The sequence below is a fragment of the Amphiura filiformis genome, chromosome 4 (genome assembly GCF_039555335.1).
Source record: "Amphiura filiformis chromosome 4, Afil_fr2py, whole genome shotgun sequence".
Classification (NCBI taxonomy): domain Eukaryota; kingdom Metazoa; phylum Echinodermata; class Ophiuroidea; order Amphilepidida; family Amphiuridae; genus Amphiura; species Amphiura filiformis.
This window is the reverse complement of record NC_092631.1, coordinates 22,635,634-22,658,217: the sequence shown is the minus strand read 5'-3', so window position 1 is coordinate 22,658,217 and position 22,584 is coordinate 22,635,634. Positions and strand designations below refer to the sequence as shown.

At 38.6% G+C, this 22,584-nt stretch overlaps 1 protein-coding gene across 1 annotated transcript; it reads right to left on the bottom strand.

Moving 5' to 3' along the window:
* Positions 1-2,371: 2,371 nt before the first annotated feature.
* On the bottom strand, positions 2,372-14,116 carry LOC140150704 (ubiquitin domain-containing protein UBFD1-like). The gene is made up of 7 exons (XM_072172790.1): positions 14,013-14,116; positions 11,088-11,570; positions 8,593-8,772; positions 7,278-7,378; positions 5,165-5,270; positions 3,652-3,734; positions 2,372-2,595 (listed from the first exon to the last, which is right to left on the bottom strand). Exons 2-7 carry the CDS (start codon positions 11,179-11,181, stop codon positions 2,485-2,487), a joined length of 675 nt encoding a protein of 224 aa, XP_072028891.1. The 5' UTR covers positions 11,182-11,570; positions 14,013-14,116; the 3' UTR covers positions 2,372-2,484.
* Positions 14,117-22,584: the final 8,468 nt, after the last annotated feature.

Sequence of the window (22,584 nt, the reverse complement as noted above, 5' to 3'; positions counted from 1 at the left end):
GAACACTAAGCTTTAACCTTTACCCCAAGCTTGTCCTCTAAGGGCCAGTTTCTCGAAGCATATCTATTGGTCAGGCTTCCTATGCCAAGCTCAATTAGTCCTATATTACCAGCGCTTACAATTTCACACCATATATCACCTAGGAAGATAAATCAATAAATGAATCCACATTGGTAGGGCTAGCCTGCTAAGCCTGACCACTAGCAATACAAGCTTTGAGATATTGGACCCAACAGTCATCAATCATCATGACAGCCTTAGTCCAATGATAATTGCAAACATTTGGTGCCTTTTTATACATTCCTACAGTATTTTGCAAAAACCTTTCACAGTTTGCCAACCGCTTGTCCTATCAACATTATCGGTCGGCTACACAGCAATAGGTCACAAGCTTCCTCCAATAAAATCTGTCCTGAGCTGCATTCAGCTGGGGAAAGAGTTACAGGCCTGTTGCACACCGACATCGCCTGGTTAATAATTACATTGTATAGTTGAGACACTAAAATGAATACACGGGATCGATACATGTGAATGTGCTATGCACGATTTGATATTCAGATGATAAATCTTTGGATACCGGGGTAGAAAATAATGAATATCTCCCGTAATTTTTTTATTCTAAAGAAGCCATATTTTTTTCCTTGCACTTGAACATATGTGTTGAAAGGATATGATAGTCGTTAGCTTGTGTATTGAGAAAGAAGCGTGCGTATTGAGAAAAAAGCGTGCGTATTGAGCTCAAAAACTGACAAAACTTCTGATTTTATATGTGCCGAACTATAGCGCAGCGTAGGCTAGCCCCGGGGGGGGGGGGCACTACCTATCTGAAATGGCAGGGATGTGCCTCGGCCATGTTAAAAGTAGGGGGCATTCAGGTCAAATGTACAATTACAAAAATATGGGGTCATTCAGTACACAACCTGAAAAAAAAATGGGGTCATTCGGTATGAAACTTTGAAAAAAGGATGGTCATTGGGGTAACAAAAAGTAAAATGGGAGTCATTGTGTACAGGATTGCCAAAAGAGTATCATTTTAAGTACACATAAATAAGTGCCAAACTGCGTAAAAACAACTTGGCCACCTTGGAAATGTGAACAATCTCATTATTTCTGGAGGAGAACACAAATACCACCTAAATTTGGGAATTAAAAGGGGGGTCATTGGGTATAGCAGGAAATAGAAAAAGGGGGTCATTGAGTACATGACTTTTTTTAAAGGGGGTCATTGGGTAATAGGTAGAACCATAACACAAAAAGGGGGTCATTGGGTACAAGCCGGTTTGAAAAAGGGGGTCTATCCCGAGGCACATGATGCATATCTGTCATGGAAGTGCCCCCCCCCCCCCGGGAGGCTAGCTGCACTCACTCGTGGAGGCAGTCTAAAAGCAGATGACCTCATAGCGGATACATGCTAACTCACACACAGAGAGGTCAATTACCAGGCAATTGTCAGTAGCCTTAGTCGGATGTCCCTCGGCTCATTATGCATCTCAAAACTATTAAACAGGTCGGAACAAAATGGCCATGCATGGCTGTGGATTCAACGTACCATGGTCGATTTTTGCCATGAAGATATCGGGGCGATGACACTGTGTGTTGATTAAGTCTGCGATGTACTGGTACAGTACTCCCTGTCTTCCCTGCTTCACTTTGCCATGCTGAGGATCATATAGAGCATAGATATTGATTTGCTCATCTGATGATTTCCGGAGGATGTGCCGGAGCCATTTCCTGTCCTGATCATGCCTGTGTCAAGCAACACTATGCAGCTTGTTCTGCGAATGATACGCCAACGTGATGCTGCTGTGATTCAATTAACCAATCAGAACCCCACTTCCTATTTACGCTGTAAACATCACCAAATCGGGCAGTGCGAAGGGTCTTTGCAAAATACTACGTAGTAGATCAACTGCTGTGAGGCACAGCAAACATGCCCTCACATACATGAGACCCAAAATCTTCAAGAGTATTTGTATTCAATTTGCGATATCTGCAAATGGCCAACTTAGGCAATAGAAACAAATTAGTTCGATCGACCATCGAGGCTTGGTCGATGCTTATTATTTATGAAATAAATTCATTGACCATTATTAATTGTGATAACATATAAATCTTTGCTTGTATATTTAGCATTAATTCTGATTAATTAGTCATTATTTCATTAATAACAAGCATCGAAGCAGCATCGACGGTCGATCCAAAGATCGAACAAATTTATTTCTGGTGCCTTATGCAACAGTGACATTGCTTATATTAAATCAGTTTTTCAGATATCTGTCAAGAACCCCTTAATAAATATGGACACCCTACATAGAACACCCTTACAGTCATCTCACCGACTGCAAAATATTTGTACACATTGAAGCATCTCTTTAAAATAAAGAAACAGTTTTATTTTTGTACAGCGTTTTTATGCATGAAAACATTATGAAAACAGTTATCTGAATTGAGCTGGTTGTTACCATGGCGATGAATTAGTTTGCGTCAGAAGTATTGCCATTTGCCTAGGATAGCGTCTTTGATTGCTGTCGTGTACTGAGCCGGTACCCAGTATAACCAGTACCGTGATGCCTCTGTTGGGCCTAGTTGGATAGCCTGTAGGGAAATAATATCATACAAATGGGTTAATAAAATCAAATGATATCAAGACACTGTGTTTCAGATCACCGGACCAATGCTCTACCAACTGAGTTAAGGGATGGGGTATGAACATTTGGACAGTATTTATTGTGGGACATTAGAGCACATCAGACATATCGAATTGCATTTGGGAAAAAAATCCATATCTTCAATATGAAAGGTCAAAATTTTCAATTGATTGTCGGCTTTTCCTCCCAGCTACATACACTTTAAGAATATATCATTAGATTTATAAAATGTACTTGAGGACTGTTATATATCAAAATGTGAAAAATATCAAATTTTAATAATTTGTCATAAAATTTGTATTATATCGTGAATTTCAAAAAATGAAAATTATTTGATATCAGAAAGACATTCTTCGTATTCAGAATGCAATTCGATAGGTCTGATGTGCTCTCATGTCCCACAAAAAATACTGTCGAAACGCTCAAAACACTCATTCCAAATCCCTTAATGATTCAGATGGAGAAGAGCAGTGGTCCGGTGATCCGAAGGTCCCAGGTTCAAATCTGACCTGGATGGTCAGAGAATTTTTTACAGTGGCTGTCATTTATGTATGTGGAGACTTGTGTTAAAAAACCTATCTCTTATTTAATTTTCCATATAAATTTAATATTATATCTCTGTCAAAACATGGGTTAATAAAATCCATTGATATCAAGACATCAAATCGCTCATTAAATAATTATGAGACTGCAATGGTGAAATGCTTGATAGGTTTCATACTTATACCAAGCCAATTAAAATCCTCAATCTGAAGGAAGTGTGCTTTGCTCATCCTTGACCCTTTTTACGCACCTGTGTTTTCAAATGTTTTGGCCCGTCCCCCAACTCAACACAAAAGTTGGTAACCATGAGAGTTACCAAATAGTGCGGAAAAAGGGTAATGTATGGCAAAATAATTGCCCTCTTGGGCCACTTCAAATTCTGTAAGTTTTTCCGGTCGGGAAATTTGATTTTTATTTTCCCTGAGTGGCCCCGGAACCCTGTAAAATATGTTATGCTTACGAGTAAATGATATTCCTCATGTCCTTCTATAGGCTCGCTTACTACATTTTTGATAGATGTCATGGGCACTTTCTCTGTTCGTTCTACATGTTGGAAAAAGGAAAGAAAAAACAATCATAAGCCATTGTATATTCCGGTGCATTTTTCCCCCAAAAATGTTAGTGTTCACTTTACAATTTTTCTGAATTTTCCAAAAGTTGTATTGCTCCAGCAGTTTTGTTATGAGAAGCAAAAACATGTCTGACAATGTCCAATAAGATACATACATGTATATCTTATATATACTTCTGGTTGTGGTTACCACAAACCTCCATGATGGTTGGAAAATAAAAACCAGGGATCACATGGGGTTTATTAAAAACTTACACATTTTACTGTAATTAAAGCACTTCACTTCAGGTCTAGTATTTCACAGGGTATTTATTTATCATGCAAAAAGTAAAAAAAAAAGCCAAATGATTTATAATGCGCAACGCACGGTCACAATGCCTAGACTTTGATCCACAAGCCTCAGCACACTTTACAGGTTGTTGCTGACCACTACAGCCCACATCATTCCATAAATCGTTTAACAACATTTCAGGGACAATGTTGCTTAGAAGCGCACACCCTAGACATTCCACAATTGACCTTCGCAGCCAGGATCAGCTCCCCAAGTTTCATACGGGTTACAACAAGACAAATTAGCAGTGAGTTCCTTGTCCAGGGGAATTTCAAGCTAACTCAGTTTTTCCACAAGAGCATACTAAACCACCACCAGGGTTCGAACCCGCAACCTCTCGCACCAAAGCAGAAATTCAAGAAAAAATTGAGGTTATCGGTGTGAGCAAACCACACCTTACTGCTTTGAAGCCTTAATGTACGATTTCCGTCAAATTTTGATTTTGTTATTCTTTATTCAAAATGTTGAAACAATATTAGTAATAACTGACGGGAAGGGTTGCTGTCCATTTTAGGTTGAAATAACAAGGTAAAGTGAAAGAAACCCCACTGGTTATTTTGGCCATTTAACATGCAGTTCTATGGGAGGACATATTATCATAATGTTTAAATTATGATAACATCATTAATATGTCGAACTTTGCTCTGTTGACCTACAAAGACGACCAATTTGGGTTATTCCTTCATGTAATTTTACACGAAATTAGGGTTAGGGTTAGGGTTAGGGTTAGAGTTAGGGTTAGTTTAGGGTTAGGATTAGGGTTAGGTTAGGGTTAGGGTTAGGGTTAGGGTTAGAGTTAGGGTTAGTTTAGGGTTAGGATTAGGGTTAGGATTAGGGTTAGGATTAGGGTTAGGATTATGATTAGGCTTAGGGTTAGGGTTAGGATTAGGGTTAGAGTTAGGATTATATTACACGAAATAATTACATGAAGGATCGACCCAAATTTGGCCGATTCCATTGCAAGTTGGGACATGTGTAAACATTACAAATATGCAAAAAATCAGGTTTGAAAAAAATAAACCAATTTCATATTATAAGATCGTACATTATTGCTTTAAATTGTATGCCTACCTTTTGTGCCAATCCATAACTGGTCTACTTCTAGTTTAAATGTTAGTCTCACTTTGCCGCCATTCTTGTTGTACATACCAGATATAGGGACTGTTGGTAGTGGATCCTGAAATAAACAGAAATCAGTAATTATTCACATCATTTGATTTTAGTATGATTTTGATTGGTCTGGTAAATTTTCATATCTATAGGTCACTTTAAATTGTATCACCTCTTGTAACAACAGAGATGGCAGTGGTTGGTTGATGACAAAATTTCCTGAAAATTTACTTTTGTGTATACTTTTGCACATCTGAGCAAAAATTCCTGAAATTTCCTGAAGTCTGGCATCTCTGTTGTAAACGCACCAAAACCCAATAATTAATTATTATTTAATTCCTGTCGATCATGCCACTGTTTTCCCTGGTTTTTTTTCCCTCTAAAGGGAGGATGGCAAATATTTCTCGCATTTAGGCCCTAGCTACTATGGGCAATTTGCAGTGAGGAGATAGGATTAAGTGACTACTTATAAGTTCAAATTTATTATTAGTTCTTATTTTGCCTGGGGAAACCCCATCAGTGCAAGCACTGTTGTTCAGGGGTGCCCAAGGGTCAAACAAAATATATCAAAATCTTTTAAAAACACATTAAATATGAGAAATACAGCTAACATGGAATTGCACATACAATATACTTTATAACAGTACATTTAAATACCCATGCCAGCTGGGATTACATTAGATGCACATAATTATAGTGAAGGAGTATTTTAAATATCAAAATTGCAAGAGGAAAAGTAATAAACTAAAAATGGTGTTATGAATATAAAATATGCTTGAATGGTCCGAGACTTACAGGAAGGGGATTTTTTGCTATTTGTGGTAATTCATTAAATGACACCACCCCACTTGATATAAATTTGCGTTTGTCAGAATTATTTTTGCATGAAGGAGGGACTAGATTTCCCTGAGAGCATGCTCTCGTCATGTGGTTATGGGTTTTATGAATATGATTAAAAATATTGCACAGGTTGGAAGGAAGACTGCATGTAAGACTTTTGAAAACCATGACATTCAAATGAATGGAGCGGCAATCATGAAGCTTTTGCCACCCAAGGGTGCGAAGCAAAATGTTTCAACCTGCCTTATCATAAAGCTCCTGTGGCTAGTTGTTTGAGGCACAGATCTCCTGGACCTGAGGCCCTGGGTTTGATTCTCGGGAAGGATCTCTTTTCTTCATCTCTCATTCATTACTTGTGAAAGCGAACCTTGTTTACCCAATGTTTAAGGGGTTTTTTTTTTGTTTTTTGGGGGGTGCAATAGACCATTTTGTATTGTACCATGTGACTGTATTTTTGATCATGAAACTACATCAAGTGCACTGTGTCAAACATGGCCTTTGACGACATAGCTTTCTGATGTAAAGTGGATCATGAAATTATGTCATTAAACTGCCTCTGTGTAGTGTGTACTATGTCAAGCATGTGCAGTGGTGATTGATGCCATAGTTTCAATTTTGGTGTCAACATTTCAGTGTGAAAGTGGTCAATTGTATAACCTTTGCACTTCAACAGTACGGAGCCATATTGCTTTTGGTCAAGTGCAGTAATCAGTAAGGCCTAAAAAAATTGTTTGTTTGGCGTAACATGAAAAAAAAATTGGGGTAGGTCGGTCGGCATTTAAAAAAAAATAATAATTTACACACATTTTAAGCTGAAAATCGCAAATTTTTTCTTTTTTTTTACATTTTAATCTATTAAACAAAATTTTTATTCATTTTTTGCAAAAAAATAAGAAAAAAAGTCTAGGGTCGGGTTACGCCAATCAAACTTTTTTTTTTAGGCCTAACATTATTGCATGTTTTATTGGACTATTCCAGTTGAAATCCATACCCCCTAGATAGTGATGGTTCATTTGTATCGCTGCAATGGGTATTCCAGTTGAAATCCATACACCCCCTATGGAACTAGACATAACCTTAATCTCACACAGAGGGGGTGTAGATTTCAAATAGATTCACCCATTCAGGGAACCCCATTTGAAATTCACACTCCCTGTGTGGAAGACTAAAGTTGTGTCTTCCATAGAGGGTGTAATGTGTATGGATTTCAAATTGAATACCCCATTCTGTTTACCTGTCTCTTCTTGATACCAGGCATTGCATCTTCAGGCTTGCCTTTATCTAACACTTTCTTATGTTGTTTCTGTTTACAAAGTGGCTCCTTTGCTGCTGCAGCTGAAAAAGAGATAAAACTAAATTTTACACTAATTCTGATTTACAAAAACAAGGTGAAAACATACTTGCACTATCGTGAAGAGTGCATACTGTAAAGGTGTTGGCAAAAGGAGTTCCCACGTTGATCTGCAACCCACAAACAAGTTGGATGTTGATCAAACAATGAGCTGCCTGAATTTATACATGTACAAGTGATATAAGGGCTCATATTGAAATTCCCTTACACAGGAAGGTGTGCGCCATCCTGCAGCTTTCCTGTGCTAGCCTTCTTTTGTTAAAATCCTGTGTGATTATAACACTGCAATTAGCCACTTAAATTAGGAGCGCGCTTTCCTGGGTTGTGCGATGAGCCAATTAGTTCAACAATCAATAAAATTGCCATGGGGTGTCACTGATGCATATAATCCATCCGTTTTATGACCAAGCTTTCCTGAGGCGCGGGCTTAGCGAGGGGAATCCTGCCTTCTTTCTGTATGAAAGCGTGGTAGGGTATTTCAATATGAGCCCTAATTTGTTTGTATCACTTACACATAAAACTCTGCTTTCATTGGTTGATTAACATTTGATATTTTTACCATCAACCACAGTGGTTGATGGTAAAAATGTTTCCATTTTTGGGCTACTTTTGCAAACTCAGGGCGTGGCAGTAATTTGACTTGATTTTCCTTTCAATTAGTCAAATTTATTAATTTAATAGTAACTTCCCATTAAGCACCAGAAGTGCTTTTCCCCCAATTGAATGATTTACGTTCCAAATATGAGTAAAATCGCCCAAATATATGCGTTATTGGGCGTTTTTTTTTTAATTCTTAAAAATTGAGCTACTTGAAAATCATTCACTATGGTGTGGTGAACCAATTTGCCGCACCTTGGCAATGCAAAGTTTTGGTAACAGTGTATTTGTAGAACTGACCAAAATGGGCTATTCCATTTGAATGCACACTCCCCCTGTGAAAGATTTAGCTCAAGTTTTTCACAGAAAGAGTATGGGATCAAATCAAGTAGATAACAAGGTAACTTCCACTTTAAATACTCACTCGAGTTGTGGAAGATAGGTAGAGCCACATACAGCTGGGAGTATGGGTTTCAAAATAATTCACCCTTGCCAGTTCCATTTGAAGAACATACTCCCTCTGGCAAAGATGTTTCTTAAATCTTCTGCAGGGATATGACAGATTCAGATTACAAATAGAATAGCCCCAATGCTCACTCACCTTGTGCCTCCTTTTCCGCTGCTGCTCCTTTTGGCACTGGTTTAGTCACCTCTAATACATCTGTGATTGTTGAACCAACCAGCATTAACTTGGCGCTGTTCGTTACTTTGAGCTCCCTCAGCGTCTTATCATCTTTCATTAGACCTTTGAACATTAATTTCTGCATAGCTTGTGGTACTCCTGAGAAAAGGGATGAAAAAAGCTAAAAATTGAAATAATATAACTTATTGTTATAATGTTAACAGGGGCATGCAGAGAAACCTACTGAAGCATTAGTAGGGGGCTGAGTGGTTTAATGTCCCAAAAATGAAATATGTGCTTGACTGCTTGTAAGCAATAAAACTGGTACTGCATTTTTACTTCAGAGGGTAGAACTATATATCACAGAGAAACAAATCTTACCACCCAGACCTAAACTTATATTAGTTTAAGGGGGTACTACACCCCTGCCCAATTTTGTGCCCATTTTTGCATTTTTCTCAAAAAATATAGCGCATTGGGGACAAGTAAGATATGTATATTATAGGGGCAAGGACTACAACTACTACACTGGAAGTTTTGTTTCAGCACAGACAACAGTTGTGGAGTTACAGTCAAAAATGAGGGAAAACCAATATTTGATCAATAAATCAATAACTACTTGCTTTGAGTTGCTGAATTTTCAGTACAGTAGTTGTAGTCCTTGCCCCTATAATATACATATCTTACTTGTCACCAATGTGCTCTAAATTTTGAGAAAAATGCAAAAATAGGCACAAAATTGGGCAGGGGTGTAGTACCCCCTTAAAAGAATCAAATTTGATTCTCCAAAAATAATCATGCCTATTCCACATGCAATAAGTTACTTGATTCTCGCCAGATTAGTTTGTGAGAATCAATTGTGATTCACACACATTTTGTTAGTCCTGAAGTGCTCAAGCCTCAAGTTTTGCCAGTTTTATAACATTCATGGACCAAGAAGGGAAACATTGTAGCAACCTAATCTGATCCACGCAGACCAAAATAAGAAATATTGAAAATTGAGTTATTACCATCACTAAAGGTCCTACTAAAAGGTCCTACTATGCTGCAATTGCTTTGCGGTGCCGATATAGGGGGCATTTCCATGTCAAAATGCATTTAAACTTTTGCGATACCGCAATGCAGTATTTTGTAGCACGATGCAGTGCGGCAACGTACCGTGCCACAAAGCAATTGCGGCGTAGTATGAACGGATCTTAACTTGCTCAGTACTTAAATAATTTGACTGATGTTGAAACCCGAAAGTCCCTGGCATACTTTGTTGCAAAGTTATGAACTTGTTTTTTCTTGATCCACAGCCTCATCCCCTACTTTTTTCAAAAAAAAATTGAGATTTTTATTAGGGCTCTCAACTAACGGGTAGTTATGTACCCGGGTACCGATTGAATTTTCAGGCGGGAATCCGGTACCAAAATCTGAAAAAGAAAAAAAAATCAAAAATTTTTTTTTTTTTAAATTTTTCAAAGTTTTGGCGACTTTGGAGAACCACTGGACCTATTCTGAAATGCTAAGATCATTAGGATCATTCACAGTTAATTTGAAAAAAAAATTGAAAAAAATTACGAAAAAATTACAGTTTGTTATTCTTAATATGTAAACCACAAACTTATGTTTACCTCTTCATCTATCACAATATAAATGTATTGGTTTTCCATGCATTTATAATATGTAATATATGAAGAGGTAAATATTAGTTTGTGGTTTGTATAGCAAGGTTAACAAACTGTAATTTTTTCGTAATTTTTTTATATTTTTATATCAAATTACCTGTAAGTGATCCTAGCACTTCAGAATAGGTCCAGTGGTTCTCTAAAGTCGCCGAAAACTTTGAAAAAAACTTATTAAAAAATTTTTTTTTTATTTTTTTTTTAAAATTTTTTTTTCGGGTACTTTGACCCGTGAATTCGGACCCGGGTAGGCCAAGAACAGGCGGGAACTCGGGTACCGGGAATTGGTGAGAGCCTTAATTTTATACCACTGGAAACCTATGGCTACATAATGTTTATGTACCAAAAATTTCTTGCAGATTAATTCGTTTAGCAAAAAATATCATCAAATTTGAATTTCGTTCTGGTAGTGGCCTATGGAGCAGTGTAATACACATAATCATGCATAACTCGCAAACGCAAAATCGGAATCAACTCAAATTTTGAGAATAAGCTTTTTCGTGGATATCTACTGAAAAATGTCATAAAAAGAGGATGCTAGGATCACAAAATCCTCCTTTAAGTTGTTTATTGCCTTAAAATTTTGTTTTGTTTTTTTGCTCCTTATTTTTGCCTATAGATGCATACATCTCAATTTCATTATTGCTGTTGGACCAGATTACGTTACAATAATCGTCTTAACTACACACGTCAGTGGAGTAGCTAAGATTTTTTTTGTCAAAGGGAGAGAAAGGAGGCAAGGTGACTTTCGAGGTGCTGCATAATAGAGGATGCTGGGTGGGGATGGGAGGGGGAAACTGCACCAACCTGTTATTGTTTCAATGTGTGCTTTCAATCCTGACACCGTCCCATCTAGGTCAAATTCCACATCATGTCTTTTTTTATTATACATCACTTTCATGTTCACTGTTTCTTTAGGCACAGAGGGTGAGTTTTGTGAATCGGTTGTGGCAGGTTCTACCGAGGGGTTTCTGGCGCCCCCTCTGATTGGCTGCTAGCAGCAGCAGCTCCAGGGAGACCCATCTGGAGCGGAAGCTACAGTTTCAGTTGTATCAGCACTTTCACTTGTACTCGCATCACCCTCTTGAGTCACCATAGCAACTGGTTCTGATTGTTTATTTGTTTCTTGCACATTTGATTTCTCTTCTTCACTCTTCTGTTCTGATGATGTTGATGATGATGTTGTAGTTGACATCGCCTGCTCATCGTTACTGTTTGTTGATTCGTCCATTTTGCACGATTTCGCAGATGGTTGATCGGTTTCACGACTCGAGTCTGCTGATGAGTCATCTGTAATTGTGAATAGTGAATGAAGCAACTATAGTTAATGCAAGTAAAATATCCTGATCTTCAATTTATATTCAGTGAAAACTGTAATTTTATCTTTGACAGTACCAATAAATTATGTTGCTCACAGGTATGTAGTGAACTTCAGACACGTATAGAGTGTATTAAAAAACCAAAGCGGCACAAGAGTTGCTAAGTAACCCGCTAACCGAACCATAAACACATGCATGATCAGACAAGTTTTCAATTTCCCATAGCTTCCCACGTTGTACACACGTCAGTCCAATTTGGCGGTGTTGGTTTGTTTGCCCTCCAAGTGCTCATCGTTCACTTTGCGTTGAACATTGTAAGTGGGCCCAGTGCTTGATTTATTAGAGGGGTTTTACATGCACAAATTTGCATGTAACTTTGGCTCTGTGCATGTAGAATTTTGCCTGAGCAAGCAAAATGCTGTGTTATTCAGCCCATTTTGAGGACAAAAATCAGACAAGTTTGTGGATGTAAATTTTATTTTCTAAATCGAAACCTATGTGGGCCTCACATTATTTCAAGTGGTCACTTTCCCAATTAAGCTAAACAGCCTATGTGGAGGAATTTTATGCAAGAGCAATCCATTCAATTGTATATTAATTAGTACACTTTAAGAAACAAGCTCGACAGAATCTTGGAAGGTGCGAGTTGAATATGTTGAATGGTCTTTAAGGGGGTACTACACCCCTGGCTATTATTTATCTGTTGTTGAAATTTGGATGAAAGTTATTTCGATGAGTCAAGAGTTTGAGCAAGATTTGGGAGCGATTGCTGAATGGGGTGCAACTAGTCTATTACAAGACTGTCCTACCCCAACCCTAAACTCCGTAAGCGAGGACTGGACTCAAGTCTAGCAAGTTGCACCCTATTCGGTAAAATCCAAGATTTGCCTATTTTGGACAGTCTAAAATTTTGCTGTTCGTGTAATTTTAGCAACATTTTTGATGCAATCGCCTGTTTTAATCGGCTGTGTTTACTTCTGAACTTTGTGTCATGCTTCAGCGAATCCGACTAGATTTTGAATGCAATGATCTCTAGCCTAGAATGTGAAGCTATCGGTGAACAATTGAAATTCTTGGCTAGACTTCTCGACCAAGGCTAGACTTCTCGAGCAAGAATAAAAGCATGTGTCGCGTAAAGTTGAAAAACATGGGATGATCATGTGCAAATAAACCCTAAATCTCGAGAAGTCTAGCCATGAATTTGCTCACCGATGAGCTTCACATTCGAGCATGCGAGGCTAGAGACTGTTGCACTGGAAAAATCTAGTCAGATTCGCTGTTAAAGCTTGGAAGGCTAAGCCTAGGCTAGCCTAGGGTAAAAATTTCCTCAAAACTAAGTAAAAATTTAGGCCAGCAGGCCGGGCAGGGGCAGATCTGAGAATCACCACGCAATGCAGTTCCAATGCAATGGCCAATGATTCAATGAATGATGCATGATGTGACTGATTAATCATTAATGATGATGACGATAATGATCATGAATGATGATGCCTCTAGGTCTAGGCTACTTAAAAAATTTAATAATTGGACATGATCATGATGTAGGTATGCTAGGTGAATTCAAATTTGCCATCAAATTGCATCATTTTATATATCAAATTAAAGCCCTTGAGTAAACTAACCCAAAACTGAAAACCTTTTTTTCATAGCACTTTCCGTAGCAAAGTTACATCTTGTCAAAGATTGACTTTCATCAAAAAGATTCAGCTAGCAAAATTCCCCAAAAGCGGCATTTCGGGGTGTTTCTAGATCTTAGTCTCATGGCGATAACAGCTTTTTTTTAATGGAACTGCTATCAAAATCCCTCTAAAATTCCATGTGCGACTTGATTATCACCATAAAAATCATATATTTGGGTCAAGTGAAGTATAGAAAACATATTTATGTAGGTTTCCTTCACCCACCTATTCTTGAAAAAAATTCAAATTTCTATGTAAATATGCATTGTGTTTGGGCCCCGGTCTCGGCGAATTCGCTGACTAGTAAATGTGTTAACTAAGGTTTGCCTAGGTCTACATGATGATGATTGATGCGGCATTGCATTAATTAAAATCAAAATATTGCAGAAAATGTGCGAATTCTGAGATTAAAAGTGACAGTTTCTTATTTAGTCAAGGTTCTCACGCTAGATTGTGACCTCAAGAAACAGAATGCAAGCAACTTGGCCTAATGATCATTGCTAATTTATCCATGTTGTTTTTTGGCAAGGGTTCCAAATTCTGCACACACTGTCGAGCTCGAGCTGTCTCTTGCATGCAAAGAAAGCATTCGTCCAGAGCTTGATTTTAATTCGATTTCTTTGAATATCTGTAAGCTCCTAGTATTTCATAAATGCATTTAAATCGATTCATTAGATTATAAATTGGGCCATTTACAGCTTTGCTGCGTCATGTTTTTGGCTACGAACACGTACCTGTATTCCCTGCATTACTCGCCATATTTTTGTGGGGATTTTTATTTAGACACGCGCGATGTCGCAATTTCCTTCTGCTTTGTGTTCCAACTGTGACGTTTTTGCCCATCCCTAATCAGTCAGCCCTAATTTTTCCCACATTATTATTATAGAAATAATCATTTAGTCTAGATAATAATAGATAACAATGTCAGATTCTATAAATGGGCCTGTATTTAACTATTTTTATTTGATCAAATAATTAAAGACCCATAGGGCCTAATCCATTCAGTGATCCCAGCGCAAGTGTAAAAAAATCAAAATAATATTGTTTAGTACAGGCCCTTCACAATCATAATTCTTAGTCCCGTTCTTAGTTTACTGTTTAAAGGGCATTTCGTGATCCACAGCCTCATCCCCCACTTTTCTCCAAAAAAGTTGAGATTTTTATATCACTGGAAACCTCTGGCTACATAACATTTATGTACAAAATATTTCTTGCAGATTAATTCGTTTTGCAAAGATATCGTGAAATTTGAATTTCGTTCTGGTGCACCAGAACGAAATTACAACGCATTGTCTATGGAGCAGTGTAATACACATAGGGCCTAATCATGCATAACTCGCAAACGCAAAATCGGAATCAACTGAAATTTTGGGAATAGGCTTTTTTCGTGGATATGTACTGAAAATGTCATAAAAAGAGGATGCTCGGATCACGAAACACTCCTTTAAGATTTTTAAAAAGGCCGGCACGTGGCAAAAAAACAGCAGTATTGATGAAGTTGAAGCCCTATTCAAATACACGTTGCTAATTTATGTACTGACATTATATCAAATTACAGATTACAAGTTGAAATGCATTTTTGTCTTAAAAAGGCATTTCGTGATCCATAGTCCCCCCCCCCCCCACCCCCATTTTTCTCCAAAAAAATGAGATTTTTATACCACTGGAAACCTCTAGCTACATAATGTTTATGTATACCAAAAAATTCTTGCAGATTAATTCGTTTAGCAAAAATATATCGTCAAGTTTGAATTTTGTTCTGAACGAAATTACAACACATGTGTTTTATGAACGTTTCGACACTTAGTGTTTTTTGTGGGACATTGAGAGCACATCAGACATATAAAATTGAATTCTGAATACGTGGAATGTTCTTCTGATATCAAATAATTTAGATTTTTTGAAATTCGAGATAGGCCTATAACACACATTTTATGACAAATTATTAAATTTGGTATTTTCAAAATATCTAATGATAAATGATATGTATACTTAGTGTGTGTAGCTGGGATGAAAAGCCAAGGATCAATCCCGGGGATCAATTGAAAAATTTGACCTTTCGTATTGACGATCTGGATTTTCCCCCAAAACACCAAAAAAAGTAGGTCTTTATTTATTTATTTATTTTATTTCTTATTTAACCTGGGGTGACCAATCAATGCACTGGCACTGTTCTCCTTGGTTTCCCCAAAACACCAAAAAAGGTCTTTTTGGAACAAATCCATATCTTCAATAAGAAAGGTCAAAATTTTCTATTGACTGTCGACTTTTCATTCCAGCTACATGCACTTTAAGTATGTTTAAGTACATATCATCACTATAGAACATGAGTTTACTTCGCTGACTGTTAAATATCAAAAATATCAATTTTTGATCATATGCCATCAAATTTGTATCCCGAATTTCAAAAAATCCAAAATTATTTGATATCAGAAGCCCAGGGGAGGCACTCCCTATCTGAAATGGCATGGATGTGCCTCGGCCATGTTAAAAGTAGGGGGCATTCAGGTCAAATGTACAATTACAAAAATATGGGGTCATTCAGTACACAACCTGAATAAAAATGGGGTCATTTGGTATGAAACTTTGAAAAAAGGATGGTCATTGGGGTAACAAAAAGTAAAATGGGAGTCATTGAGTACAGGATTGCCAAAGAGTATCATTAAGTACACATAAATAAGTGCCAAACTGCGTAAAAACAACTTGGCCACCTTGGAAATGTGAAAAATCTCATTATTTCTGGAGGAGAACACAAATACCACCTAAATTTGGGAATTAAAAGGGGGTCATTGGGTATAGCAGGAAATAGAAAAAGGGGGTCATTGAGTACATGAATTTTTTTAAAGGGGTCATTGGGTAGTATGTAGGACCATAACACAAAAAAAGGGGTCATTGGGTACAAGCTGGTTTGAAAAAGGGGCTCTATCCCGAGGCACATGATGCATATCTGTCATGGAAGTGCCCCCCCCCCCCCCCGGGATCAGAAGGACATTCTTCGTATTTAGAATGCAATTCGATATGTCTGACGTGCTCTCATGCCCCACAATATTGGCCAAACGTTGCCACCAGACTAGCCCTTATGGCGACAAAAAAATCTGTTTTACGGGCGAACAAACTTTTAAAATAGGATTGGTCGGTCGGTCGAGATATTTTGAGCTATTTTGTCTGGAAAGCTAAATATATTAGCTTTCAAAATCAATACATTTTAGCCAAAAACCGACTGATTTTACATGATTTCAGCAACATTTTAAAAACATCTCCTAAAACGCAAAATCTAAGTCGGTCAAGCCCACAAAACATTAACAGGGTTTGTTTCGGCCTTATTTCACATTTATTAACTGTTGTATATGCAGTAATTATTTTGTTTCTTAATATTATTTTACCTCATACAACATGTACAAGGGAAAATGGTATTATCAAATTCATGCACTTTTGCTCAGAAAGCTGTCCCCTGACAATTTGCGCATCTTGGCCAAGGGGTTGGAGATAGGCCTAGGATACTAGCAGGCCCGTACGCCCCCCCCCCCCAATTTGGAAAAGTATACAAAAAGTCCCAAAATTTCAGAATCAGGTTTTTTACGCTTTTTGGACAAAAAAGGTCAAAATTATGGGAAGAAAGTCCACTTTTCACAAAATCGCCCCCCCCTGGAAAAAAGTCCATTCAAAATCAGCACCCCCCCCCCCCCAATGAAATCTGCGTACGGGCCTGGCTACTAGTGTTGGGGGTTTATCAAACGGGGCTTTGTTAATTCGATCTTCTATCACACATTAGATAGATTAATATAATTAATTAAAGAATGTCTTTAATTAAAGATATTTAATATTGTGTGCACTGAAGAGGTAGATGAACTCTCATTGGCAGAGTAAACAGATTTTTTGTTAAAACCTTTTAATAACTCAAGTGTCTAGTTATAAGTTGCGACAACGTTTTGTGAAACACAACTCGACAGGGGTGGAGTAAGTTTATCCATAAGAGTTTTGTGTGTGTTTCCCTCGAGCTCCCCCGTTTGTCAAATTTTCGGCGCGGACGAAAAATATTTCAAACTCACTGCCTCCCGTTCTTCTTTTTTGGGATTACTTTCTCTCTCTTTCTCTCGACCCTTTCCCTTTTTTAAAAATGTCTTTCTTCATTGTTTTTCTTTAAGTTTGCAATTTGCTATACCTAGCGCCGTCTTAAGATTCTCACTACAACTTTCAGGACACCTGCTATCTTCAGAAGATAGCGGCATGGGCATACGCCGCGTCGTGCTGAACTGTGCCGGGAGATGGTTTTAACCATGCACGTTTAATCGTGGGAACGCTTTTCAATAAGCCTATCCAATCATAACATCATCTAACCAGCACAATTCATTAAAAATAATAAACCAGGCATGTATCATCCTCCATGGTCGATGGTATCATGTTCTTGCCATCGTATCACGAGTGCAGCACGTGACATTGATAGCACACTCATGCGCTGTCAGGGGTGTGAGAGGCCACAGACCAAAAACGAGGAAAATCACTAAAAACATCGTAAAATCAGGGTAAAAGCCCCAAATATGGGCTGAAAATAAAAGAAAAACACGTAAATTTTGGCAACAAAAAAAAGAGGAAATCAGCTGAAAAGAGGAACTCTCACATCCCTGGCTGTATAGCCGGCTGTAATAATTTGGTATTCATACCCCGGGCCTAGTTTGTCAGGAATGTCGTTGCACCTGTTTGCTCAAACCTACATAATAAACACAGTAAACAATTTCTGCTTTGCAACATCATGACTTTACTTTCATGAGCTTACATGACGATCATAGTAAGCAACACCTGTTTTGCATTACACGTAGGCCTATACAACGAAAGTTTGCAACATTAGGCCTCACCACGATCACCTCATGCTGTTGTAAAACAAAGTTTGCAACATTCAGTTCCGGTACGTTACAAGAACACACGGCTCAAGAATGTCTTTGCACCTGTTGTGGAACTTGTTTATGACTAATCACTTAATGAATATTCATATTATAATAGTGGCCTGATCAGGGCCTGATCTGATTGGAACATTGACGTGTTCAGAATTTGACTCATGGATTTGACGGCGCGGTGGCTGAAGCGGTCATTTCAGGTCATTTGCACAAAACCTCTGATTTGCAGCACTGTCACTGTTTGCAGTGACAAACAAGGTCCAATATAGCCGCGCCTTTTCTAGACCTGATGATTATGCTCCACCCGAATGCCACGCAAGAAAGGATGTCCTAAACTTAAGCTTAAACTGGAACTTGGATGATAATGGCGGGGATAATGGAGGTAAGTAGACTATCTTAAATAGCCCGTTAACCGAGCCATGATGTTGCGGTGACATCGGGCTCATATTAGCCTATAGGCCTAGGACGGTACTCTCCCTACTCCCTAAAAATTTGTGCCTGATTTATTCTGTATTGATTCTCGAGTACTATGTTGTCCCGCCTCGCCGCGCCGTAGGCACGTTGGCTGCCACCACAGTCAGGTTCGTGAGCCGCAGTAAGCATGGTAAGGCCAAGGCTACTTTTGACCAGTGGTGGCGCGGCAATGTGCATGTGTTCAATGATATAAAGCGTAAGGAGCGTTCCAATTTCAATGCATGTGTTTTATGCCAGCGCCACACGGTCATGGACCCGCCCGGCTGTGACATGGGCCGTGGCCCGAGGTAGAGCGACAGTCATCATGGTCATGCAGCAAACAATGCATTATGCCTAATTCACAGTCTCAGCTAAACTTGTAATATGTGGGCAATTCCATGGTAACTCGTGCTACGCTTTCCGGTTTGGGGATGCTTTTACAAACTTGATGCTCCAGCTGTTTAAACTCATTTTGCATGGATTCTTTATTTTTTGTGTTTTATACCAAACATTCAAGGCTTTAGATCCTCATAGTATTGCTAAATGAAGATATCAACTTTAATATTAAGTAGGCCTATAAGACCCTATGGGATAGCTGTGAAAAACGACGGTGGCGTAGATTTCTTTTTGACATGGGGGCGGGTGGAAATGGGAAAGATTCTCTTGAAGTAGGCCTATAGTGAATGCAGCGCCTTTTAAAATGGTATATGCGCGCGAAACATTTTGGCATATTGAAGCTAAACTGCTCGGCTAACTGGTGAATACCGGTACCGATCCAAATTGAATAAATTCACGCTATATCAAAATAGAGAAATTTTATTCCTTGAAAAAGAAAAGTTTTGTCTTTTCGAAACGTCGGGGTTTTAACTTTGTTTCATGGTAGGCCTACTACGTTTTGTGTTATGGATGTTGTGTCATATAGGCCTATAAATGCTTGTTAAATGCATGTCATCATTATAATAGACCCAACCCAGTGGGCACAATTGGTTGCTACTATGTTGTGTCAACGTCAATATCTAACGTTGGACGACGGTTGCCTGGAGGATGGATATGAAAGTTTTTTTGATGCCAAAATAGAACGTTGGTGCGACGTCCACATTCAGCGTTGTGCAGACGTTAGCCAACGTCGATCCAACATTGACCCAACCCTAATAAAGATGTAATTTGTGACGTTGGGCTAACATAATATCGTTGATGTTGGGCCAATGTTATTAATCCATCCATTGACCAACGTTAAACCAACCATTAATCCAACGTTAATCCAACCATTGGCAAGTAACCCCAAAGAGACGAAAAATCATGAATAAAAAGAAAGAAAAATATTATTTAGTAGCATATACTCTGCTTACACAGAGTCTTACACTTAATACTGTCTATATTACAACGGAAGCAAATTTCCTAGCTTAATTTTATACATAACACTTACCTTGATGTACCTTCCGGGATTCGAACCCATGACCTTTGGATTATGAGACTGATGCCCTACTGACTGAGCTAACGGGGTTTACATATTCGATGAAGTGTTTTAAGTTAATATAAGCAATATTTTGATGGCTAAACCTGCTAAAGTGAATAATTTAAAGGATATTGATCAAATTTACTGTAAATATTGATAACATTTACTAAATTTGTTGATTTTTTTCTTTTCTTTTTTAAAATAAAAATCTTACTGACGATTGAATTCCAAAGTTTTATTGTTATTATAAATATAATTATATATTTATTAGGTTTATATATTACATTATCACTAAGCATTATATTGATCACCATCATCATCATCATCATCATCATCATCATCATCATCATCATCATCATCATCATCATCATCATCATCACCATCATCATCAACATCATCATCATCATCATCATCATGAGTTGCAACATCATCATCATCCTCATCATTATTAGGGCCTATTATTATTATTAGTTTATCTAGTGGGCTTTTATAGTCTTTATTTAATGTTACACTTTAATACGCCTAGTAAATAGAAAATTTTGGACCAACTTGACCATTCCGATGACTTGGAAACAGTAGGCCTGTCAACTGTCATGCTGTTTACCAACGTTGGTCCGATATCGCGGACGGCATTCTGACCGTCATATTAAGGTTTGTGCGACGTTCCCAATCTCGGCGTAAGAAACTGTCATTTTAAGACAATACTGACCAAATGCAACATATTAATCGTCGGTCGTACCGATGTCGTCAATGAAGTGTTACCGTACTTCAACGTTAGTATTGAGGTCATACGACAACCAGCGTATGGCAGACGATATCGTCAAAGAAGTGTTACCTCAACGTTATATTGAGATCGTACAACAACCATTGCACGGCAGTCATTATGTGACCTTAATACAACGTCTTTATCGCAGTTGTACCGATGTCGTCAATAAAGTGTTGCTTCAACGTTAGTATTGAGGTCATACGACAACCATCGTACGGCAGACGTTGTTGCGACGTCTTCAATCATTGGTGCACCGATGTCGTCATTTAGTGTTACCTCAACGTTATATTGAAGTCGTACGACAACTGTCGCAGGGTAGTCAATAGGTGACGTTAATGCAACATCTTTATTGTCAGTTGTACTGATGTCGGCAATGAAGTGTTGCCTCAACGTTATATTGAAGTCGTACGACAACTGTCGCAGGGTAGTCAACAGGTGACGTTAATGCAACATCTTTATTGTCAGTTGTACTGATGTCGGCAATGAAGTGTTGCCTCAACGTTGTATTGAAGTCGTACGACGATCGTCTTACGGCCGACATTACCACAACGTTTGTGCGACGTCGTCACTAATAGGTGTACTGACGTCCTAGATTATTACTTGCGTTAACGTTGGAATTTGGTTGCCCGACGTCCGATCTTATTACAACGTCCATACAACGTAGTTTTTCCCGATTGTGCCCACTGGGAAACATTATGTTTCATAGGCCCTATAAGTTTGCTTAATTGAACAAAAACATATTGGATTCTGCGCCAGTCGATGCACTCCGTGTCTAGGCCTACATCTAAATCATGTTTCCCCAACTAAATATCATTGGGAAAAATTACTCATAAAAAATAGCATATGAATTTTCATTACTGGTTTTCCGGAATTTTCAAAGACCTTGTTTTGCTTTCCGGGAGTTTCACACAAACAATTGTGTCTTCTTCATCACGTTTTGGGACTTTCTTGAATACCGGTACTAGGCAGTGGTGTAGCTGCGCCCTCTGGCAAAAATTGCCTGTTTGGGCCCCGCCCCCTAGCGCTATTTGGGGCCCCGCCACCCCCTAGCGCAAGGAAAAAAGAGGAAAAAGAGAGAGAGAGGAATAATATGCGTTGCTTTTAGGGCGCCAGCGCCTATACTCCTTTTTTTTTTCTTTTTTTTTTTTGCTCTTCACTTTTCAAACCACCGGAAAAAAAATTGGGTCAACCTTTTGAGGAAGGGCGGCAAATTTTTTTGTTTGGTGGATTTGGGCCCCGCCCCATACAGGTTTGCCCCCCCCCCCCAGCTATACGCCACTGGTACCAGGTCTAGGCCAAATCAGTTTGATTATTTTTAAGCAGGCCAACCGAAATGAAACTGATCGGCAATTGTTACAAAATTGATTGATGGGTGGGCGCGCCAAGCCCATACGCAGAATTTATTTATTTTTTGGGGTGGGGAGGGGGGGACTCAAGTGCCCCCACCTGCATGCCTCCCTTTCAACTCACCAAAAGTTGCCTGAAAAGTTGGAACTTTTGTCAATCTCCCACTATTGAACCCTTTTGTTGGAAAAAATAGCATCATAGTGAAGTGGACCTTTGTGGGGTTTTTTTTTTGGTGGTGGGGGGAATCCTGCCAAGAATGCCATCGTCAACTTGTGAGCAGACAAAGACGGGCCTTGCTGTGCCACTGTCCGTCTGCTCCCAGGGTCTGTCTGCTGCTGCCGTCGGGATTTCTATCTACCGCCCTCTCTTTGTTTGGCACCTGTCACCGGAAG